The sequence below is a fragment of the Sturnus vulgaris genome, chromosome 6 (genome assembly GCF_052056855.1).
Source record: "Sturnus vulgaris isolate bStuVul1 chromosome 6, bStuVul1.hap1, whole genome shotgun sequence".
NCBI lineage: Eukaryota > Metazoa > Chordata > Aves > Passeriformes > Sturnidae > Sturnus > Sturnus vulgaris.
This window is the reverse complement of record NC_142248.1, coordinates 43500446-43523284: the sequence shown is the minus strand read 5'-3', so window position 1 is coordinate 43523284 and position 22839 is coordinate 43500446. Positions and strand designations below refer to the sequence as shown.

Genomic DNA, 22839 nt, shown 5'->3' with positions numbered 1-22839 from the left:
TGCCCCATGACCCAGCATCAGCATTTCCAGGGACCCCAGCCCTCTCACAGACACCCCTGGAAAGGCATCAAGCCTGTGGTCACTGAGGCTTTGTGAGAAAGCTTCCCCTCAGACATAGTGGTAGAAACCCATAAGAACTTGAATTTGAAGCTCATCAGGGGCTTGAGCCTTGTGTAAACAAAGCCAGCGCCAGACGTGGTGATTTATTTTTATTTCTCTATATTTGGGCTGTCTCCCTTTGTGAAAGCCTGGCTGCTCCTTGGAAGGATGCTCTGCCTGGTGTTCACCCAACCGTGGTACCCTGAAAAACTGTCCTCTGTGCACTGGGACAATGATCCCATCTGCTGCTGGACCTGGAGAGAAATCTGTGCCCAGCAAGACCCTCTCCTTTCGTTTGGAGAGGGCTGGAGGCTGCTGAGCTTGCTAAACCTGTGCAGTTCCCTTGATTAAAAATACAGAAAAGCACTTTGCTTTGAAACGAGCAGCTGCAGCCACTTTGAGATGCTCCCAGCTCAGAGGCTGTCAGCCTGATTTGCTGTTTGAGACACACTGATCTGCAAAAAGGAGGCAGTGGTGTGGGCAGGTTGGGGTCTTTTCAGTGGGAAAACCATGGTGAAGTTGGTTGGAGAGCTGTAGATTTTACTGTGAAAAGCTAAAAATTAACATCCTGCTATTTCCAACAGCATGACCGAGCTGGAGAAAGAAATAAACACTCTGAGAAGCGGCCTGAGAGCAGTGGAAACTGTAAGTATTATTTAAATCAAGTTTAGTCCAGCCTGGCTCTGAGCAGCACTGCATCCCTCCTTGGGGAGCAGGCCAGGGAGCTCCCAGTGAAGCTGCTTTTATCTCACATCCTGGAGTTCTGTTTGCCTTTCCTTCCTGCCCTGCACGTGTGCCTGTCCTCTCAGGGCTGTTTTGGCACTGCAGTTACCATGTCTGTTCAGGCACATGGATGGTTTGTGTCTAACACATCGAGGGAGGCTGAGTAGGCCTAGTGGTGATGCCCAAGGAGGATCTGTGATGTGCAGAGGAGTCTTCCCTTGGCTGGAAAACCACTGAGGGTTGGGGAGCACTGCAGCACAGCTGGACTAGTGATGAGATGGTGGAGGTATCCCAAAGGACTCACTGTCTTGCTTGAATTATCCTGTTTCCATAAGCTTTTCTGCAGGATTTGGCTTAAAAGCTTACTTCAGTCAGTGCAATCGAGGGTGTCCTGCATGGCAGGGGGAGCAGCAGTGGTGCTACTGCCAGAACCCCTGGCACTGATTCAGGCACACTCACAATGACACTGCCAGGGTCCAGTGGTATTTGTGTCCCTCATCAGCCAGGGCCTCACCAGATTCACCTTTTTTTTTTTCCCCCCAAAGGAGTTGGACTTCCAGAAGTCTCAGGTTCAGCAAGCAGGTGACAAGTTCGTGTCTGTGGTCAGCCAGTTCATCACATTGGCCAGCTTCAGCTTCTCAGATGTCGAAGATCTCCTGACGGAAGCAAAAGACCTGGTAAGGCCACCAGTGTCCAGGAGATGTGAGCAGCTCTTCAGCCTCACCTCCTTCTCCCTGGCTGTACCCATTGTGCAGTTGTCATTGTCCTTCTGACCCATGCTTGGGCATTATGATGGACCTCCCTGAGCCCGTGGCTCACCCAGGCCACTTTTTGGCCTGTTGGTGATCACCTGGCAGCAATAATTTCTGCAGGGAGTTAGGACTGGTGAGAGATGCTCTGCAGACTGTATCATCTTCTGCTGCCTTGGCTGGATCTGGAGGAGAAGGTCTGGTCATGCTCCCCAGCATCTGTGGAAGTCCACTCTGAAGCAGTTTTCCATGGTTGTTGGAAGGGATGGGCTATGTGCTGTGCTCCAGCTCTTTGCTTTTTAAACACATGTCCAGATTCAAGTTGTGTTCCTGTTTTCTCTTAGGAAAGCAGAAACATTTATAAACTTTATATCACAGGAGGAGAGCATTTTCAGCTTTCCCTCCCCCACCAGAATCTCTTGTAACATGGCAGTGAATTGTAATATCTCGATTAAAATCAGCAAGATTAACCTCAATTATATTGACTTATATAGTGGCACTTCTCAGATTCCTCCCTGCATCTTGAAGTGTTAAGTCTTTTAAGTAAACAAAGAAATAAAAATGCACTAAATGTCTTTTGAAGAGCCTGGGGCACCCCTGCAAATAAAACTAAATCATACAGGCAGGCTTTAAAAATGTTCCTCTTGGTCTACCCTGCAATATCAAAGCAACTAATAAATCTGTTGGTGCTTTGATTTTGTTTTTCTTTTCTTTTAAGCGTGCTTATCTCCAGAATGTGCCTTCACAATTTTAACAAACTTGCTCTGCACAAAGAGTCTCCTTCAGACTGGAAGTGAGAACAAAGAGTGTCAGTCCCAAGGACAACTCGGGGGCTGCTTGGGGACCAGGACATGTTGGCAGATCGTGGATGTCCTGTCCTGACCTCTGCTATGGCCTCATTCGACTCCCTCACATTAATGGTGTGCAAACAGCACAAGAGACTGGAAAACTCCCTATTTCCCTGCCCAGGGCTGTGCCTGAGCCTGGGCAGAAATATCTTTTAGAAGTTTCACCAACACATTTGGTTTCAATAGCAGAGCATGTGGCAATGATAAATAATACCCCAAAAATACTTCAAAGAAAAACTTAAAAGTGCAAGTTTCCCTTCCCCTGCCGTGTTTACTATTAGTTTTATGTCTTCAGTCCCACAATATTTTGCTTCCTTGTTTTTACTGCTGCTTAGTTAATAAAGTGGAGCTGGGGCAGGGGAGGCTCAGCAGAGCCAGAGGCAAGAGGGGGTGCTTGATAGTGATCCAGGTCTTGCAGGGCAACAGGTGATTTATTTCAGGTTTAAATCAAGGCTTGATGAGGCAAAGCCCTGCTGTGTGCTATGGCTGCTGGAAGTGTTTCACTCTGCTCCATCAGGCTGAAAGTTTCACCAGTGGATTTACCCAAGACTGATGCACCCCTGTCTTTTCTCTTCCAGTTTTCCAAGGCTGTGAAGCACTTTGGAGAAGACACAGACAAAATGCAGCCTGATGAATTCTTTGGCATCTTTGACCAGTTCCTTCAAGCTGTGACCGAGGCCAAGCAGGAGAACGAGAACATGAGGAAGAGGAAGGAGGAGGAGGAGCGCCGGGCACGCATGGAGGCACAGGTGAGCACACACCAGCAAGTCTGGCAGCACCCCCAGGACACCTGGGACAACCCAGGACACCTGGGAGTGGCAGCCATGTCATGGTGGCCACAAGGAGCACTGAAGATTGCGAAGGGAGCTTCTGTGGTCTTAGACCCTGTGGCTTTTTGCTTTTGATTACTTGATGAATGACCTTGGCTTGGTGAGGTCTTGCAGCTGCAATGTGCAGCAGAGCTGGTGCTGTCTGTCGGCTCCTGTGACCCACGAGCAGCAGCCACGGGGCTGTGGCCCTCAGCCCATGGCCTGTATCATAGAATCTCAGAATCATAGGATGGTTTGGATTGGAAGTGACCTAGTTCTAGTTCCAGCCCCCTCACTGTGGGCTTGGACACCTTCCACTAGACAAGGTTGCTCCAAGCCCTGTCCAGCCTGGCCTTGGAGCACTTCCAGGGATATGATCTTTCAACAACCCTGCCCACCTCTCACTTGCTAAGCACTGGGGTGGGAAACCACCTTTATTCCATGAATTTGGGGATCACCACGCGTGTGTTGGGCACCCCCACAACCTCCTGTGTGAGACTGAGATGCCTTCTTTGCCCCGTGCAGCTGAAGGAGCAGCGGGAGCGGGAGCGCAAGGCCAGGAAGGCGAAGGAGACGGGGGAGGAGAGTGGCGAGTTCGATGACCTGGTGTCAGCCCTGCGCTCGGGAGAGGTCTTCGACAAGGACCTGACCAAGCTGAAGCGCAACCGCAAGCGCATCACCAACCAGCTGGCGGAGAGCGGCCGCGAGAGGCCGGTCACCAAGCTCAACTTCTGAGATACAAACTGGCAACAAAGCCCAGCAAAAGACAGTGGGTCAGTTTCTGAAGTGGCTGTGGTTTTTTTGGTTATTTTTTTTTTTTTTTTTAGTTTCCAATGACACTGCCTTGCGATTCGAAGCGGAACAGTGGCACGCTCTCTGTCCCCGCGGGCGAGTGTGTGTGTGTGTATATACTGTGTATATAGTCGGGTCGGGGGGTGTGGAGGGAGGGCCGTGGGCAGCTCACCTTGGTGAGTGCCAGCACCGCCTCCTCCCCACTCCAAAAAGTAGTTCTCCCCATGCACAAGCACAAGGCCGCGTCCGTGGAGCAAGAGAGGACCCAAGCCCAAGCCGCCGGTCGTCCCCTGGCCCCAGAGCCAACGGGGAAGTTGCCTCCTGCTGCTCTCCTGCTCACAGCCCCCCCGGGCCTTTTGCAGGGGACGCCTTGCACACAAGCCGAGCGGTTTAAAGAAGAAAAGAAAAGAAAAAAAAAAAAAGCAGAGTTGACTGAACTTTAATCCATTGTTCGTTTGTTTGTTTGTTTTCTCTCATTGTTGTGGTTATTCTGAGAAACTCGCAGGTCTGTGCGTTCGCGCTGGTTCCCGAGCTCGGCGCCGCGGGTGCTCCCAGCGATGCTCTTCCCGTCATCCTTGGGAAACGCTCGTTTTCCTCCTGCTGCCACCTTGCTAAAGGACAAACTTTACCCCAAAGTGCTTCTTGCTGTAACGCCACACTGATGTATTTATACTTTTGCAACGTTTTCTGGCCCAAGACGGTGGGAAAGGTTCAGTTCTCGGAGGAGACGAAGAGCATAAACTTTTGCGTTGTAATTTTTGTTCTTGCTTTCTGTTCAATGGGACAAACTGTATCCTCTGTCAAGGTGGGTCAGGACCAAAGGTCCCTGAAATACAAAGGGGTTGGGGTAAAACCCACCAGCTTCCTCCCGCCTTCTTTTCCTTTTTCTTTCTCGGACACACAGAAGCAGCGATGCCAAGAAACACTCGTCTCTTAGCCAGGTCCTTTTTTGACTGGTTTGCTGTTCATTGTCATTGCAAATTTGTAAGCAGAACTACCTGTCAAATGTCAGTCCAAAAAAAAAAAAAAAAAAGACAAAAAAAACCAATAATAAAAGTAATTCAGAGCTCTCAGGGAGTAATAATTTAAGGGTTTAGAAAATTAAGAATTGGAGAATAAAAAATAACCACCATTAACATATTAACATTTCTATTCTTAAATTATGCTGAGTATATAGAGGACTGTTACTTTTTACTTTTATTTATTTGTGGTATGTTTTTTAAGAAAGCAAAACAAAACCTTTTTATACCACCAATACTTTTGTGATCTTTTTTTTTTTGTTTGTTTGTTCTTTTTCCTGTGGAGAGATGAGTTTGTCCCTGTTGCACTAGATATTAACACTATTTGAAATAAGGTTGGTTGTTCTTTTTTTTTTTTTGTCAGATAATCGGTATCTGGTGGGGTATGGGATGTCAGTTAACTATATGTACTGTATAGCAAAAAGTGCTGTTTAAACTAATTTGTATAAAAAAAAATGGTTCTAAGCACCTGGAGGCCGCGGGGTCTGTGTGCTGAGTGAAAGCTGTGAAATCTCTCTCAAAGCAGAGCTGTCAAGAGCTGTGGTTTTACCATTTGTTCTTTTCTTCATTGCAACGTTTAACGCACTGTAGATTAAAAAAAAAAAAAAAAAGAAAAGAGAAAAAAAAAGACTTTCTGAGTAGCATTTAAAGCAGTAATAAATAAAGCAGGTAAGCGCAAAAATAAAGTCCAGCACCTCATATCCAAGCAGCTGCAAAACCTGCAGATTATATTCAAAGGTGGAGTTAAGCACTTTGCTTTAAGAAGGAGGGGGAAATAAAGACAAAAGGTAATGATAATACTATTCCTTAACTAAAGTGCCTCTATTTATATTTTTTATTTATGGCTGAAAAAAAATGGGGCTGATACAATTGAGGGAATGGACTATGGGGGGAATTGAAAATATATAAAATAAGAAGGAAAAAAAAGGTTTAAAAAAAAAAAGAAGTTTGGCTTCTGATGGTTTAAGGAATGGTTGGTCACACGTGTTTAATTGGACAGGTGGTGGGGGTCAGAAAGGGCAATCTCCTCCCGGGGTCCCTGGGTGCCAGCACCCACTCCTGCCTCTGCAACCCCAGTGCCACATCAGGACCTTTCCTGACAGATTTCCTCTTGCCCTTCCAAACCTCTTGGGTTGTTTTTTTTTTTTTCAATTGTTTTACAACAGCCTGATTATCAGGCTGACTTTGCCATTTCTTTGTTTTCTTTCAAAAAAAAATAGAAAAAAGAAAAAATATTATATCTCTATAAATAAATACAAAGGCTGTGTGCAGGTAATTCCATGTGCCATTGTCGAAAACTCCTTTTAGATTGGTGCTGGTGTAAGTAGCCACTCTTTTCTCTTGGGTGTGTATTTTAAAGATGATTTTTTTTTAATAATGCCAAAAACAAAACAACAAAAAAAATCCATAATAATTTGTAAACGAAAGTTTATGTCTTGGACCTTATTAGCTTCGTAGTGACTAAGGTAGTCTGTTAGGTGCAAGGATGTTAGTAGTTGTAGCTAGTGGGAAATGCTGTGTATTGTTATGAGACTGTACATTTTCTAAGATGGCAATATGCAATAAAGCAAAACGATTTCGGTGAGTGTACATGGCAGAGGCGTGAGTTATTTTTTAGGGGGAAAAGTGGGATAATTAGGAATGGAGGCAGTTGTTGAAAAAGAGGCTCTCTCAGGGTTGCTTTTTTTTTTCAGGTGTGTTTGCAGGTATTTCTGGGGTCAGGTGATAACCCTTTCACCCTTTCTCTAAGTGCTGGGTTTTTAGGAGGTTGGGATTTTTCCACCCTGCTGAATTTAAAGCAGCTGGGTTTTTTCCACCCTCCAGGATTGCAGCACCCACATTGTCACCCTGATGTGTGTTCTGAAATGCCTCCCAGTTGGTGAACCCGTTCATTTCTCCTCGTTTTGTTGCTGATGCCTGTTCCCACCTTGGTGGGAATTTTTCCAAAAGCCCACTGGGGCTTTTCTAGGATCCTGCATTGAGGCAGCAGCCAGTTTTGCACCATGGGGTTGGATCCTGTCCTTTTTTCCAGGAGAAGTGCTGGCTGAGGCTGGCCACTGTGCCTTTAGCGAGCCTATCTAGTGATGTTTCCCTGGCAGTAGCCAAAACCCCTCCTGGCTTATTCCTGCTCACCTTTTCCTTTCCCACACACCTTTCCATCCAGGCTCTGTGTTACTTTTTTCCAGTGCTCTTGAGTGATTTTTGCAGCACCCAAAGACACCCCCAGGCCCTGCTGCCTATGCCAGTGGGATCATTTGCATTGTGCCTGACCCATGGGCTTCCCATTTAGGATTGGGCTGGCAGGGAGCACAGATTCCATCACCACCCTGGCATTGTGGGCTGGTGATGCCATGGGAAAGCAGCCCAGGGCTGTGTGGTGACAGGACCCAAGGAAAACAGGAATGGCTTTAGCTCCTCTTCCCACCATAAATCCCCAACATAGGTCTGGTTTGGGTTTGTCTATAAATAGATGTGAACAAGCTGGCCAAATCCCACAAACCAATGAGGACCTGAAATTCTGGTTTATGGCAGATTGCAGGTTTCCTGGGCCACACCACTGTGTGACACAGGATAGTCCCCAGGATGGGGGCAGGGTGGCTGTGGAAGATGTGAGCAAGGTCAGGACACAGGTTTTTATTCAACCAAGATACCTGATGGGAAAAATGCCCTAGTAACTTTCAAGTTTCCTTGACTTCAAGCCCTTCCACATGGCTGGATTAGCAGCATCTATTGTTTAATACAAATTTCAGATACAATGTTTGTCATCCTAGAGGAAAGGGGACCAGGGTGGGCACTGTGCTGGACTGGCACACTTGTGCTGTGTGAGCCCATGCCCACTGATGTCCTGGCTGTCTGAGCTTTCACCTGAAAAAACGCTCCTGTGCCCCAAATCCTGGAAGCTCCCTCCAGTTACAGCCATGAGCCAGCACACCCTTGTGTGTTGGATGATCCAAACCTGCCCAGACCCGCTGGTGCCAGGGAAGCTGCCGGGCACGGCACTCCTGGAGAAATTGTCCCATGGGGCCACCCGGGTTGGTGGCACCAAACCTGCTGAGCCAGCCCTGACTGTGCTCCCTCCAGCCTGGCTGCCTTCCTTGCCACAGGCTGGGGCGACTGGGAGCAGTGTCGGGTGTCACCTCCCGCCTGTTCCCCTTGGCATCGCTCCCCAGCTTGGAAAAGATGAGTCAAGGGCTTGTGGCAATGGCTTGGTGCAGGCACGGCTGCATTGCAGCACTGCATGCAAAGCTCAGCTCAGCAAGTAGGGCAGGCACGGCTAGATGGGGAGACACACCCGGTTCTCATTCTGTGCCACTGGCAGGAGCTGCTGGACTTCTGGACTATTTATTTAATCCCAAAGAAAGGGGACCGTGGGCCCAATGGAGCTGTCAGACTTTGATATCCCTGCTGAAGGCCCTCGGGAAAGGATAAGCAAAGCAGGGATGTTGTCAGGTCTGCTCCCACCTGTGCTGTGAGACCTGTCCCCACTGCCACTGCCCCCGTGTCACACCTCAAGCAGATGCTCTGGGGTAAAACTGCACTTCACCATCATCACTGTCACTACACAGCCTCATCAAACTTGCTGGACGGCCACAGGAACAGGCACAAGTCTGATGAGGAGCAACTGGGAGAGCTGGAGGGGCTCAGCCTGGAGAAAAGGAGGTTCAGGTGGGATCTTCTCACTCTCTACACTCCCTGACAGGAGGGTGGAGCCAGATCTCCTCTCCCAGGTAACAAACAACAAGACAAGAGAAAACAGCCCCAAGTTACGCCAGGGCACATTTAGATTGGATATTCGAGAAAAGTTATTTGTCCAAAGAGTTACCAAACACTGGAACCGGCTGCTCAGGGCAGTGATGGAGTCACCATCCCTGGAGGTATCTAAAAGCCAGGTAATTACTGCACTTGAGGACATGGTTAATGGTGAGATTGGAGGTCTGGGGGAATGGTTGGATTCAATGATCTTAGAGATCTTTTCCAATCCAAATGACTCTGTGATTCCAAATAATTCTGTGATTCTCGACTCCCATAAAAGCTGGTCATGTCACCAGCCTGTGCTTTGGGTGAACACACTCTTCGAGCTTTGCTTCTGGGCGATACAGGAGAGGCCAAGAGGACACAAAGGTGATGGATGCAGGAGGGAGGGGATGAGCCCCATCTCCATCTCCTGCAGCAAATCCTACAGACATCTCCCCTGTGAACTCTGTCCCTTACATTGTTCAGGGTCCTCCAACAGATGCATGTAAAAAGGAGACTTCTCCGTTTGAATCAGGAGTGCTCTGACCTGAAACCTCTGAGCATTTTGGTTCATTTTTAGCCTTAAACCAGGCTTGATGAGACTGTGCAGGTAAGCCAAGGAGAAATCCCGTGCTGCTTGGCCCCATTGGAGCCTCAGCAAAGGCTGAGGAAAATGCCATCTGCTGGCTCTTCCTAAATTCAGCATTTTAGAGCTGTCAAGTACAAAATCAATTCCGCTTCTTGTTTTCCTCTGCGATCTCTACTGTGGTCTGAAAAGTTCTCATGCTAAATTTTCTATGTAAGCTTCCCCCAGCATGGTTGAGGAGGGATAATTTTAATTCTCCCCATTGTAATTAGAGTCAAATAGCCAAAGGTCACAGCCTGTGCCTTCTCTGTGACTTTTGGCAATGCCCAACCTTCAGGTAAGTGCACAGTGTGTGCACATGCTGGCACCAAAAATGCACATGTGTGTAAGATAAACTAACTCAAAACAGTTTCGTGGGTTATCTGAACTTACTTCCATGGCTTTTGAAATTACCACAGATTTCCCTGCTCCACTACAGTGTCCCCAGGGCATGACCCAGTGCCAGGGTTTGTGTTGGGAGCCTGTTTCTACCCAGCTTTCCTGACACTTCGTATGCACTCTATTGTCACACCACAAAAAAACCCAAATTAAGCTGGAGTTTCCCAGTTCTCAGAGCAATTCTGTGAAGGTAAGTAATTAAAACTGCCATTTTCCCATTACTTTCTTTACTGGCCCATATTCCAGTATTTGCTCATGTGCTCTCAGCTCAGAGGTGGCTCTGCAGGAGGGGCAGGACACCACGCTTTGATTTTGGGCAACAGCAAACAGAGATGCTCTCAACCAAGATTATCCTGGGCACCATCACATCAGGTCTGGAGGACACAGCTTTGTTCCTGCTGCTAACCCTTGCCTTTGGCCTGCCAGGACACTGCTGTAAGCTGGGCTGGGACTGTGCCCCTGGCTTTAACTGGGCTTTGGGTGCTGAGGGGCATCAGCAGCTTTTCTATCTGCTTGAATTTGTGCCTGGGTACTTTGACATGGCTTTACTTTGCCAAGCTCTGTACAGAACATCCCCTGGTCTCAAGAAAAAGTAAGGAAGTCACAGTTTTGTGCTTTGCCCAGTTCCTGATCATTGCCTAAAACCCTTTTTGCTATGAAATCAGTGAGAAGCACTCAGGCAAGGACTAGTTTCTATGGCAAATCTTTCCAATTTAATAGCAGGAGGCAATCACCATTTGAGTTACGTTTTCTGTAGACTCCACAATTCAGATGCTGTATTCAGAACTTGACATGACCTCAGGGATGCTATATTACCAAATGTTCTGTAAAATGCACCAGACTGAGCATAGAAGCCATAGGCACAGATGAGGCACAAGTGCTGCAGCACATTAGATTCCACTAGAAAAAAAATAAGTGACCTGGTTACTCAGAGCATTTTTTATCCCTGATGCTGAGATTAGTTCAGAGTATGTTGCTAAATCAGGTAAGCAAATTACATTTATGGGGTCGTGAGGGAATTGCTGGGAGGGCAAGATGAATTTCAGAGAAATTTATTTTTCTGGTTTTGCCCACATCTACTCTGAGGGTAGATGAGCCTGGGGGGAGGTGTGTTAATTTATAGGGCCCATCCAGAGGGGTTTTGAAGCACCAGCATCCTCCAAGCTGTTCTCTGATGGAGTGGGCTAGCCTGATGTTTTCCATAATCTCACATAGGAGCCGGCCTGGTGTCCATGTGCAGCCCCAACACGGGGACCATTTTCACCTGCTGTGAGTGTAAATCTTTCAGTGAATCCCTTTGGCCAAGCCCCCAAGCACTACCCAAAGTGTTCAAGCCTCTGCATCAGAGCTGCTGGCAAAAGCAGGAGGAGATATCCTTCCTGCCTTCAGCCAGACTTGCTCTGGCCCCTGGGAGAAACATGGATGTTCCTCCAGATGTGGAAGGCTGATCAGCACTATTTCCACTCCCAATCTCCATCCCAGGAATTGAGGAATATCATTTTCCTAAGTGATTTCCCCGAAGTCATCATGGCTGTATCTTTCTGCTTTTCTTTATGGTGGCAAGAAGAGGTGTCCCCATGTCTGAAGGGAAAGCAAATGACTGGAGCACTGAAGTTTGCAAACACCTTTAACTCTTCAGTGCAAACAATAAAAGGCCCCTGAAGAAAGGCACAATCCTCTGGTCTAAACAAAGCTTTTAAAAAAACTTTGTTACCTTTATGATTACCTTCTGATGTTCCCTTAGCTTCTGAACTGACTATGCAAGAGATAAGATTAAAAATAAAGGTGAGAATAATGGATATATAAAATTAATGATTTGCCCCCCAGTTGGTTTTGTGGGCTTCTGGCAGTGCTTGCCTTTGTGAAACCAGCTGAACCTGGAAGAGCTCAGTTCCAGCAGGTCAAGAAATGACACAAATAACAAGCAGTTCCTCTCAGGGTGAATTTATTTCCTCTGCTGAATCACAGCTAGATCCTGCTCATCTGTTATGATCACCCCAGGAGCCTGTGGGCACACTGGTGTGCTCTGCCACCCAGTACAAACAGTCCCAGCAAACAGCCTCCCTTGTTAAATTCCCTCCTGTCACAGCCTCCTGGGGTCTTCTTGGCTGAGATCATCCATAACTCCCCAGACAGATTAGTGCAAGCCTTGGTGTTGTACCCTGGGGTTTCTGCTACTTTCACTTTGATTTCTCTCGTGACTCATCCATTTCATGCCACTGACAGGTATTCACAGTCTGTCTCTCTCCACATCACTTTTCCTCCTGTTTCTTGCAGTGGTGATTTCCTAGAAAAAAAACCAACCTAGAAATGCTGATCTGTTGCCCAAGCACTTTGGCTCTGATGAGTGTAGATGCTTCAGGACTCGGGTAGTGGCCTGCCAGCAGCATGGCACTGAAAACCCATCATTCCTCTGCAGACTGGGAACAGCAGGAGGGCTGGCCCTGCTATGGGAGCAGGGCTGGCCTTGTCCTCCCACATTCAGCCCCAATGAAGCCACTGGGACTCACCCCACTGGTCACAGCAAGCCCAAAGCTTGCAGCAGCAAAGCAACTCTGAGCAGTTGGGCATGAGGCCCCCAAGACTGGATCTTATAGTGGGTTATTCCTCCTGGAGGACTTGGGACCTTTTCTTTCTAGCTCTTACTTTGTGACTCTGTAATGCTTTGCAAGCAGACCTAGAGGTACACCCATTTATTATTAATAGTCAGAGTCATCATGTGAAAATACAAAAGCATCCAGAGTGCAGAGGCAGCTGTGCTGCTGAACAAAGCACCCTGCCAGCACTAGGACTGATCTCTAGGCTTCAAGTTTGCAACTCTGGCCTGCATGCACAAAATGCCATTTTTCTGATGAATTTTCCAAATTATTCATTTCAGCCTGTACAACAAACTTCCCAAAGAGGAGCATGTGTTGAATCTGTCTTTCAAACTGGGTTTTGGTGAGGTGCTCTTTGGGCATCAGTCACAACCCCTACCCTGAGTGGTCAGATTTGGGAAGCAGCATTTCTGAGGGAATGGTTGATCTCATTAACAGAAAGAGGCTTTTCTCAGGATCACTATCGACACAGCTGTGCTGGCTGCTTAGGTCTCTGCTGGCATCTGCTGGATACAGGAATCAACACCAGTGCTGAAAGAGAGGCAGCAATGGGGTATTTCATACTCCTGAGCTCTCCCAGTTCTGGTGATTGATGGCAGCTATTACAGCCCATCTGGCTGTCACTTCTAAATACTGCTAATTGGACTGCTAATTGTTCACACTTCGTAAGGTATGCACACAGCATTTGCTTTGAACGGTGGTTTCATCCACAAATTAGGAAGGGAGTGGAAAATAACTACTTGAATGAATCTGATGATTAAGTCAGCAGGAAAACTACCACTGCATGCAGTTGGAGCAGTGTGTTCTAAAATGCTTGTCATTCATCAAGACTTAATGTTTTCCTTCTAAGATATAATGCATTAGTTCAGTCAGTGGCATGTTATCATTGCCAAATAGTAAGGTACTCTTAAACTGAGTTTAAATATGCTGGAAAGTCAACAAGAGACTAAAGAGCCCAAAGACTCATTTTTAATTTGCCTTTGACTAAAGTTGTCTCCAGTATCGAGGGCTGAACTGGCCTTCAAATCACTTGAACTCCTCTTTCTCTCATGCTGATTATCTTGCACAGAATAATCCACATGATTTTTAGTGTGCTAAAATATGTCCAAATATCCTTGAGCAAATAAGATTTATGCAATTTGCTTTGTCCAGGCTCGTCTAAAGGGAGGAAAAATGAAAGAGGCTGGAGGGTTAAAGCCTCAGAGCCAGTTTAGTAGTGTCTAAAACATCAGTGTCTTCCTGCCTTCTGAGCTTTTCAGCCCAAAGAAAGAGGATGTCTAAGTGGGGTGACACCAGCATGGGCATGTGGGAGATGTGACGGTGATGTCCTGTAGTGGCTTGGCCAGGAGCCACCTGCTGCAATGTTTTCTCACAAAGCAGCTGAAACCACGGGCAGAATTTTCAGAGCTAGAGTAAAACAGCAACTTAATCCACTGGTTTGTTTCTCCCAGATGAACACATGGAGCCATTGAAAGGTGCAGGGACAGACCTTCTCACCCACTCTGGTGTGCTGGGTGAGAGGCAGCAACCTTCAGCAGAGCTGGGACACAGAAGCATTTCTAGCACTCTTTTGACATGCATGCATGTGGTTTGTGCTGTTTGTAGTTTAGTTAAGACCACTCCGTTATATTTTTAAAAACATACTTTTAAAAATGTGGCTGTAGAGACCTGTGTACCTGTCTTGCTCAGGGATGTGATAGGAGGAGTGGCTGAGGGAGTTTTTACCCAAGACTAAAGGAGGTTTGGAAGGGACTTCTCTATAACTACTTGAAGGGAGGTTGTAGCCAGTTGGGGTTGGTCTCTTCTCCCAACACATAATAGGACCAGATGAAAATGCCTCAAATCACACCAGAAGAAGTTTAAACTGGGTATTAGGGAAAATTTCTTCACAGGAAATGTTGCTAAACACTGGAAAAGGCTGCCCAGGGAAGTGGTAAAGTCACAGTGCCTGGAGGCATTTAAAAGACATGCAGATGTGGCACTTATGACATGGGTTAGTGGTAGACTCGGAAATGCTGGGATTTGATGATCCAAGACGTTTTTTTCAACTGAAATTATTCTGATTTTGTGATTGTGAGGAGCACAGGCCTGGCCCAGCTTTAAAACACAAGCTGACTCTCTACTGAAGCTGCAGCAGGTCCACGTCAAAAAGGATCAGGTCAAGAATTTCCCCTTGCTACAGCCCAAGTTAGCATTTCACAGAAATGTGCCAATTTGTGATGCCTCCAAGACCACAGCCAGCTGCCCTCATTCAATTCCTCACATGTAAGACTAACATGCACCAGACTGAGCTCGTTAAAAATATGTTGAAACCTGTGCTATAGCAGCTTCACTGCCACTTTCCTAGAAAGCTGTGTTGCTTCCACTGCCAGTGCAGCTCCCTCAGTCATGACATCCCCAATCCTTCCTTTGCCACAACTTTCCACAGAGATGCTTCCCTGGCCCATGGTACTGGTCAGGACATCGAATCAGTAGAAAATGAAACCAGTGTGAAAAAGAGGGAATCAGTGGTTGTTCAGTGCCTGAGTGACTGGGCTGCTGGGGACAGAAGGGACAGGGAAGGTGGCCAGAGCCAGGCACTGAGGGGAGCAGGACCACCCTTCTCAGGGGCTTTCAGCCCACATGCTCTGCATGATCAATTATCCCACACCAATCTCCTTGGTACCACCTGCAGCTACTCAGGTTAAAGTTAAATCCAATCTCATCACTCACAACCACCCCTTTCCATTTACAAGGGCAGGTGTGCCAATAATTCCTGTCCTGCCCTTCCAACAAGCCACCCGTGTTCACTCGCTGTCAACAGCTCCTGTGAAGAGCTGGGGCTTTCTGCACAACTTCTTTCTGAAACAGCAAGAAAACACTGCTCAATCTGCAAAATCCAGTAGCTGCAGGGCAAATTGGCAGTGCTGAGTAGTCAAGGGTCAGATCTTTTTCTCACGGGCTTCAGGAACATCAGAGAAGAAAGCTACAGTAATGCTTACAGCATGGAAACCAGGTGTATTAAAATTTCACAAACAATTAGGTCTCTCTACTATCATTCATCTGGGAATTTTTTACAGGAGTTCCCTTCCCAAGGCTGGCCAGAGAATGATGCCAGGCTGAGACACTTTCATTTCCTGCATAAAAGACAATTTATTTCTTGTCTCACTTACAAAATAATGATACTGTGTTCACCTGCATCACAAACAGCTGAAAAATCTGGTAAAACCAAAACACTGGAGTTTTAAAGCCTGTACATGGAAAAATACTGACTCACACTTAACTCTGGCAAAGACAAACAAGGGCCAAATCTTAATTTCCGATTCAAAATACTAATTTAAGGCTTTGGGCCCTTGAACAAAAAGATTACACTGATAAATTCATTCGAATTTATGCTGTGCAATCGTGCTTCCATGGTGTTATTTTCCTTTTTTTTTTTTTAAGCAAACAGCTGGTTTTGAAATATTGTATCCCAATGGATTCTGCCATCAATACAATATCTGCTCTGTGCATATACACATTTTCACATGCTGCAGAGCACACAGGGAGCACATGGTATTGCTTTACCTCTCTTTTCAGACACTTTTCTCAAACAGCTCCTCTAATTATGGTAAAACCCTTGGAGATGTGAGACGCTTCGATGAGCTCAAAAAGAAAACACACATCTTGTGCACACCACAGTTTACGCCCACATACTTTTCAGTCTGTCTGAGGAACTCATGTTTCTCATATTCATTGTATTTTAAGTTGACTGTACCTGCAAAAAAAAAGAGAAAAGGCTGCTGAAATTCCAACACCTGAGGTATTACCTTCCTTTCCTTCCCTCCCAGTATCATACATCTTCCCTTTCACAATTACTTTTCTTATTATGCTTCAGAGTTTAAATTTAAAAAAAAATAAAATAAATAGGTCACTTTTTCAGCCTGTCCTACAGTCTGTGACTTTATGACTGCTGGCACTTCCACAAAGAATGGGGTAAAATCAACATTTTCCTGCCATGATGCGGTTTTCACAGTGTGCTGTTTTCAGAGTGGCTTCCAGCTGCCAGTGCTGAGATTTCAACACTTTTTTTGGCACTTAGCAAATAGCTCACACAGTCATTCAATCCGTTTGGGATGCTTTGGTGTGTCAGCCCCGGAGCTTCACAGTGGCACATTCAGCGGGTCTGGAGCAAACACTGTCCTGTTCTTGTAGTTGAGTTCTTGCTTTGGCCGGGCTCGGTGGCTGTCACTGATGCACCAGGCTGATGAAAAGGAAGGGAGATTTCCCTTCCCTGCGGAACTCTTGCTGCTCGCAGATCGGGTCACCAAACCAGAGCTCACGGAGTGGAGAACAAACACAGTGCATCACAGTTTCCCGGTAATCCGGCTGCAAAGGGCTCCGAGCACCAGGACTTTGTTCAGAGAGGCAGATGCCTCTATGCCGGTCCCTTCCCTTCAGAGGCTGGTGTCGATGGTGCCTGCTTTGGCCTTCAGGGTGGCCTCAGAGATGGTGTCCGGCTGTCCATCCCGACAGAAGAGCACAGCGGGAGTCTTGCAGGCCCACATGGCGAGCTCTCCGCCGCTGGCCGGGCTGGAGGAGGACAGGCCGCTGCCCGGGGGCCCGCTGTGCCGGTTGATGTAGCGCTCCCGGACACGCTCAGCCCGGCTCCGGGGCTCCGGCTGGCGGCCCGGCACCGACAGGTAGGCGACCATGTTGTTCCTAGTCCTGTAGCCGCCCTCCCGGCTGCGCCGCAGCAGCACCGAGATGTTGGGGTTACGGGCGGCGTAGATGAGCGGGTTGATGGCGCCGTTGGCCCAGGCCATGCCGCTGGCCACGGCGTCCATGGTGGGCGAGAAGGGCAGGCGGCCTGCGGCGGCGGCCAGCCCCAGGATGCAGTAGGGCCCCCAGCAGCAGATGATGGAGACGATCATGATGAGCACCGTGGTGGCCGTGCGCATCTCCCCGTAGGCGCGCAGCAGGTGCCCGTAGGTGGTGAGCGGCCGCACGCGGCTCTCGGCCAGCCGCACCGCCCGGCAGATGTTGAAGTGGCAGAAGCACATGACGGCGAAGGGCACGAGGTAGCACAGCACGATGAGGGCAGCGCCGTAGGGAGGCCCGAGCCGCGAGGAGCCCCAGGGCAGCACGTAGACACAGCGGTAGGCTCCGGGACGGGCTTCGCGGCGCCCCTCGCCCGCCAGCCCGTACCAGGGCCCGGCCAGCGCCAGGGCCGCCAGCCAGACCGCGGCCAGCAGCTGCGCGGCGCGGCGCCGGCCCATCTTGTGCCGGGGCTGGCGCACGATGGCACAGTAGCGGTCGAAGGAGAGCAAGGCCATGGTGAGCGTGGCGGCGATGCCCAGCCCGGCGTGCAGGGCGGCGCTGGCCAGGCACAGGCGCTGCCCGAAGAGCCAAGCGCCGGGCGGGCGGCTGAGCAGGCTGAGGAAGGCCAGCGGCAGGCACAGCAGGGCGCCCAGCAGCTCCGACAGCGACAGCGACAGCACGAAGGCGTTGGTGACCGTGCGCAGCTGCCGGTGCCGGGCGATCACCAGCACCACCGCCCCGTTGCCCAGAGCCGAGAGGGCGAAGATGAGCAGCAGCGCGGCCGCTTGCGAGGCCAGCGCCGCCGCCGACCACCCCGCCCCTGCCGCCGCCGCCGCCGCCGCCCCGCCGCTCTCGTTGCCGCCGCCGCTGCGGGAGAGGTTTCCCGGCACGGCCGCCGCCGGCTCCATGCGCAGCCTCATGCCCCGGCCCCGCCGCGGCTGCAGAGGCCCCGCCGCTCCCGGCCCCCCCGGCCGCTGACGTCGCTCGGTCGCCGTTGCCCGGGGAACCGGCCCGGCCCGGCCCGGGAGACGGCGGAGCGGAACCGCTACAGGCGCTGGGGGATCCCACCCCGCACACTGGCATCATCCCCATCCCGGAGTCGGCGGTGGGTCCGCACAGATGTGCTCCCCTGGCAGCCCCGCAGCCCATCACGAAGGACCAGCTAGCCCCAGACACTCAGGGGGCCGGGTCCACAGCCCCGGCTCGCCAGGCTGGGGCTTGAGGGATCAGGCCAGGGACCCCCACATGGGCAGCAGGACCCTTTCCCCCCACTCTCATCCATGCTATAGCTGCCTGCCCCTACCTGAAAATTTCCTTCAGAGATGGAGGGTAGAGAATAGGTAATGAAGGATGCATCCCACTTAATGCCTGAAGAACCTCCAAATATCCTGTGCCAGGCTTCGTGACTTGCTGTCCCAGCTCTTTGCTAAGAGCCAGGCTGAGGGGCTGATCAGAAGGGAGATGCCCAGAAGATGAAAACATATAGAAGAGTGTGCTCCTGCAAGCACGGAGGATGTGTGTGTCACTTCTTGTTCTCCTGGACCAGAGGCTGTGTGGGACTTACAAGGGGGTTACAGGAAGGCTGGGAGCAAGTGCCCCAGACACCATCCTAAAAAACCTCTATTGGCAGCACAGCAGTTGCATAAATCAGGGGATTTTTGTTTCCTCCTGCTGCAAAGTTATTTTCACATCACACAAGAAATTCCTCCCAGGCTTTTCTGTGCCAGCCTTATCCAAGTTCACCAGTCTGATTTTCTCCTTTCTGCTGCAAGAGCTTCCATGAAATGATCATTCTCATTTTCATGTCTCATTTTAACATGTGCCAGTTCCTCCCATGAGTGTCTTCATTTAACAAGCACCATTTTGTCCAGAGACACAGTGGAAGTGACAGGCCACCACAGTTCTGAAGCTCTGCTCCTGCCACTGCAAATGCTTGGGTTTTCCCTGGAGGGGCTCCAGCAAAGCAAGCATTGACTGCACTCTGCTGCACAAGCTGCCCCTGGACTGGGACAAAATCAGTAAATAATTAGCAGTCAAAGGTCGTAATGGCTCAGACCTTCAAACACAACTGCTCCTGTTGAAAGTTAACCACAGGGTATTTGCAGCCAGTGGTCCAAGATAAGCAAGAGAGGAAGGCTTAAGGAAGCAGCACAGCATGGACACTCGGCAGGAACATAGGAAATTCTGATCAAATACCTGCATCTGGCCCCGGGATGCAGGAGAGCCCTGATGGGGTGAAATGAGTGAGGAAGGGTTTTTCTGGACAGGCTGAGCAGAGAAGCTGGGGCATGAGACAGAGCAGCATAGCTGACTGAGCAGAAGACAACAAGAGCTAGCAATTCAAACCCAGAGTCAGGACATTCTCAGCAGAATCCTGCAAATGAGCTCTGGGAGTGAAAACAAGGAAAATGGCAGTTTTCAGCTGTCATTTAATAGAGATCTAACTTCGAAATTCATAATTTGCAGACATAGAGAAGGCACATAAACTTGAAGGCAGCTCTCCAAGATCAGCTGTTTTCTGTAAATTATTGGGAAGCAAAGGAAGAAAAATACTACAGCTTCTCAGAGCAGCTTGTATGTGATAATCACAGTGCTACCAATATGCTAATCACAAGAGGGCAACAAGCCTGTTATCCTGAAATGTGACAAATGCTGTCACATCACCCAAGGCTGTTCCTGTTGCAAGGTGTGGAGAAGCAAAACAGAAATTCACTGGCGGGAGAAGCACAGCACCATCAATGAGACTTTGCCACCACCCGTGGCTCAGGTCACTTGAAGAAGAAGCCGTGTTTCAGTGGGTCCTCCTCCTCAACAGTGAAGGTGGCTGTACCAGTGTAAAAGGCTTCCCCTGAGACCTCCACAATGACGGCGTTGTAGTTCCCAAACTTGGCTTCCTGCAGAGGGATTAGGATGAGGATTGAGGCAACAGAAGGCTCTCCACTCTCCCAACCCCACAGAATTCCAGTGCTACGTGGCATTCATGCAGACACCCCTCCCTGAGCACTCTGCCCTGGTACATCCCAAAGTGTGCAGCAGCCACGCAAAACAACCAGGTCCTAAAATCCTTGAAGTGCCAGGTTTGTGAGAGGGCAAGACCCACAGGCACTTCCCTCCTTCCCTACACCCTTCCTCAGGCACAGAAAGGCTTTTCTGCTTCCCCACTGAGCACATTTCCAGCAGCCCTTGAGACAGGGGGAAAGCCCAGCACAAGCCACTTGCCTTCACTGCCTTCCCCGTGAACAAGGAGCCCGTGGTGCTGCTCCGGAAGGTTCTGGTCTGGTCCAGCTGGATCAGTCCCTTATGGTACTGCAGGGCAATGCGAGCTGTCACCCCCGAACCTGTTGGACTTCGGTCAACCTGCAGCAGAAGAGATGATCCAGCTCTAGATTTTGGGGTTTAACACAAAATTAGATTGCTCTCCTCAGTTCTCTCTGCCACCTTTACACTGCACTCGGGAGGAACCCTTCCAACCCAGGGTGGTTTTGTAGAGAATCCAGATACATCACAACTGAGAAGGAGGAAAGAAGCAGGTCTGGGGTACTTCTGGACTGTGATTGGCTTTGGCACAATTAGGGATAGATGATATAATAAACACTGAGGTTATTTAGGAGCACTTGAAATCTTCCCAGCATCATCTCAAAAGGACTGAGAGGGGCTGAGACCACCTGCCCCATTCTCATACCTCAAGGCAAGATTGGTTCTCTTTATGCTCAGGGGACTCCTGGCCAGCCTGATTTTTAAAATCTCCAAAAACACAGTGTTGGCCAGGTTCTGAGGCAACCTGTCCCAGTGCTCCACACTCCTCACTGCTGGGAAGTCCAACCAAATCTTTCCCTGTCATTTATGTGATACCGTATGCACTGCAGACACGAACAGAATTTTAACACCCCATTTCTCTCCTGTTGTTCATCCCCAGCAGATGCTCCCTGGATTAGGACTTTAGGGAAATGTACTATGCTGGGATCATGTCTCAGCCCCTGAACTCCTGGAAAATCCCAATCCACAGGTTTTGACTATTTTAAAATGCAACCATCTAAGGTGTGCAGAAGTATTTCTGCTATTAGGAGCAAAACCAGAATGTGTGCGTCAACACTCAGCTCTCCAGAGACACGACAGCAACACAAGCAATCACTGCCCAAACCAAGAATCAGAACAGTCTCTTCTTTGCAGTGGATCTAAGGGACAAAGGTACAATTAGAGTGCCTCTTGTGCCTGAGAAGACCCCTTTTCTGTACCTGTTCATCTGCAAACACACAGATGTTGGTGGTGGGCTCCTCGCTAAAGGCATCTTTCCCGTCTGTCAGTATGGTGCCATACAGGAAAGCCAGGTCTTCGCTCTCAGGGTGATGAAGCTTGAACTGGGAACAGCACAGAGAGGGTCACAAACACACACAACACCAGCATGTGTGCAGTGCAGCTTCTGTGAGAGACCAGAGGAAGGGGACAAGGACACATTGCTGTGTTTCCACCTCTGCTTCGCGGGTAACAGAGACACAGAGAAGCAGGAAGGCTCCTTCTCCCATCCTTGTAAAGACTATGAAATTCAACATGGGGCCAGGAGGATGGGACTCTCTCACCATCCTGAGCATCTCAGTCAGGTGCAGTCACCCCGAAGGGAACATGCGGGGATACCACAGTGCTCATCCATACCTGTTTCTTCACCGCTTCTGTCACTGCACTCGCTGCACTGACAAGGTCTCTGGTCTTTGAAGAGCGCACATCAAGGCCCAGCTGCTCAGCGCTGAGGAAGGCGTAGAAAGTGCCACCGTAGCCGATGTCAACCACCACCTTCCCATGGCCAGGGACATCAATGGCCAAATCTGAGTAGAGAAAGGGAGGAAGGTGAGGAGGCAAAGCTGTGCTGAGCCGTGGGCTTACATACAGAGTCAACGGACCCAGCCACATGTGAGGGCAGCGGACGGGCATGATAATTTGAGTACTCCTATGGCACTTTACAGCATCCCTGATGACCTCTGAAGAACTAGGGACATAATCGCCAGATACCCCTCAGCCAGGCCACCACCAATATCCCCCACAAAACCCACGGGTCCCCACCGGTGGCGGCAGCGAAGGCGGGCACGCTGTGGAAGCGCACGGGGTTGCCGCTGCGGTGGCCGTCCCAGGGCACGAAGGCGGTGACGGGCCCGCAGGGACAGCGCAGGTGGACGGCGGTCTCGGGGCGGGTGGGCGCTGGCACCAGCCCGTAGTCAAGGGCGAAGCGGCCGAGGCCCATGACGGCGTGGCCGCACATGGCGCTGTAGCCGGCGCAGTGCAGGAACAGGGCCGCCAGGTGCGCGCCCTCCGCGGCCGCCGCGCCGCGCACCACCACGGCCCCGTACATGCCGGCGTGGCCGCGCGGCTCGTGCATCAGCGCCCGCCGCACGTGGTCCTGCCTGGCCGCCACCTCCCGCCGCAGCGACAGCAGCGACAGCCCCGCCGCCGCCGCCTGCTCCGCCGCCTCCAGCCGCGGGATGATGCGCAGCGGCTCGCCGCCCGTGTGCATCTCTACCGTCTGCAACACCACGCCCGAGGGCGAGTGCGGCGGCAACGCCCGTCCCGCTCCGCCACCGACAGCGTCACCGCTACCCTGCTCCGCCATCGCGACCGCACCCCCGGGGCGGCACCGCCCGCGCCAGAGGCCACACCCCGGGAGACCACGCCCACA

The 22839-nt window shown here is 50.0% G+C and overlaps 3 protein-coding genes across 4 annotated transcripts in view; 1 reads left to right on the top strand and 2 right to left on the bottom strand.

The window, feature by feature from the left end:
* Positions 1-6629, top strand: part of DAAM1 (dishevelled associated activator of morphogenesis 1) — an 89946-nt gene extending 83317 nt beyond the window's left edge. For both annotated transcript variants that reach the window (XM_014871412.2, XM_088166352.1), the window contains 4 exons: positions 684-744; positions 1368-1499; positions 2998-3168; positions 3754-6629. In XM_014871412.2, the coding sequence (XP_014726898.2) occupies positions 684-744; positions 1368-1499; positions 2998-3168; positions 3754-3963 (574 nt within the window). In that variant the 3' untranslated portion in view covers positions 3964-6629. The remainder of the gene's footprint in view (positions 1-683; positions 745-1367; positions 1500-2997; positions 3169-3753) is intronic.
* Positions 6630-15502: 8873 nt separating this feature from the next.
* GPR135 (G protein-coupled receptor 135) lies at positions 15503-18094 on the bottom strand. The gene has a single exon (XM_088166350.1). It carries the CDS (start codon positions 18092-18094, stop codon positions 16811-16813), a length of 1284 nt encoding a protein of 427 aa, XP_088022476.1. The 3' UTR covers positions 15503-16810.
* Positions 18095-19583: 1489 nt separating this feature from the next.
* L3HYPDH (trans-L-3-hydroxyproline dehydratase) lies at positions 19584-22802 on the bottom strand. The gene is made up of 5 exons (XM_088166351.1): positions 22230-22802; positions 21825-21994; positions 21410-21532; positions 20390-20531; positions 19584-20064 (listed from the first exon to the last, which is right to left on the bottom strand). Exons 1-5 carry the CDS (start codon positions 22771-22773, stop codon positions 19943-19945), a joined length of 1101 nt encoding a protein of 366 aa, XP_088022477.1. The 5' UTR covers positions 22774-22802; the 3' UTR covers positions 19584-19942.
* Positions 22803-22839: the final 37 nt, after the last annotated feature.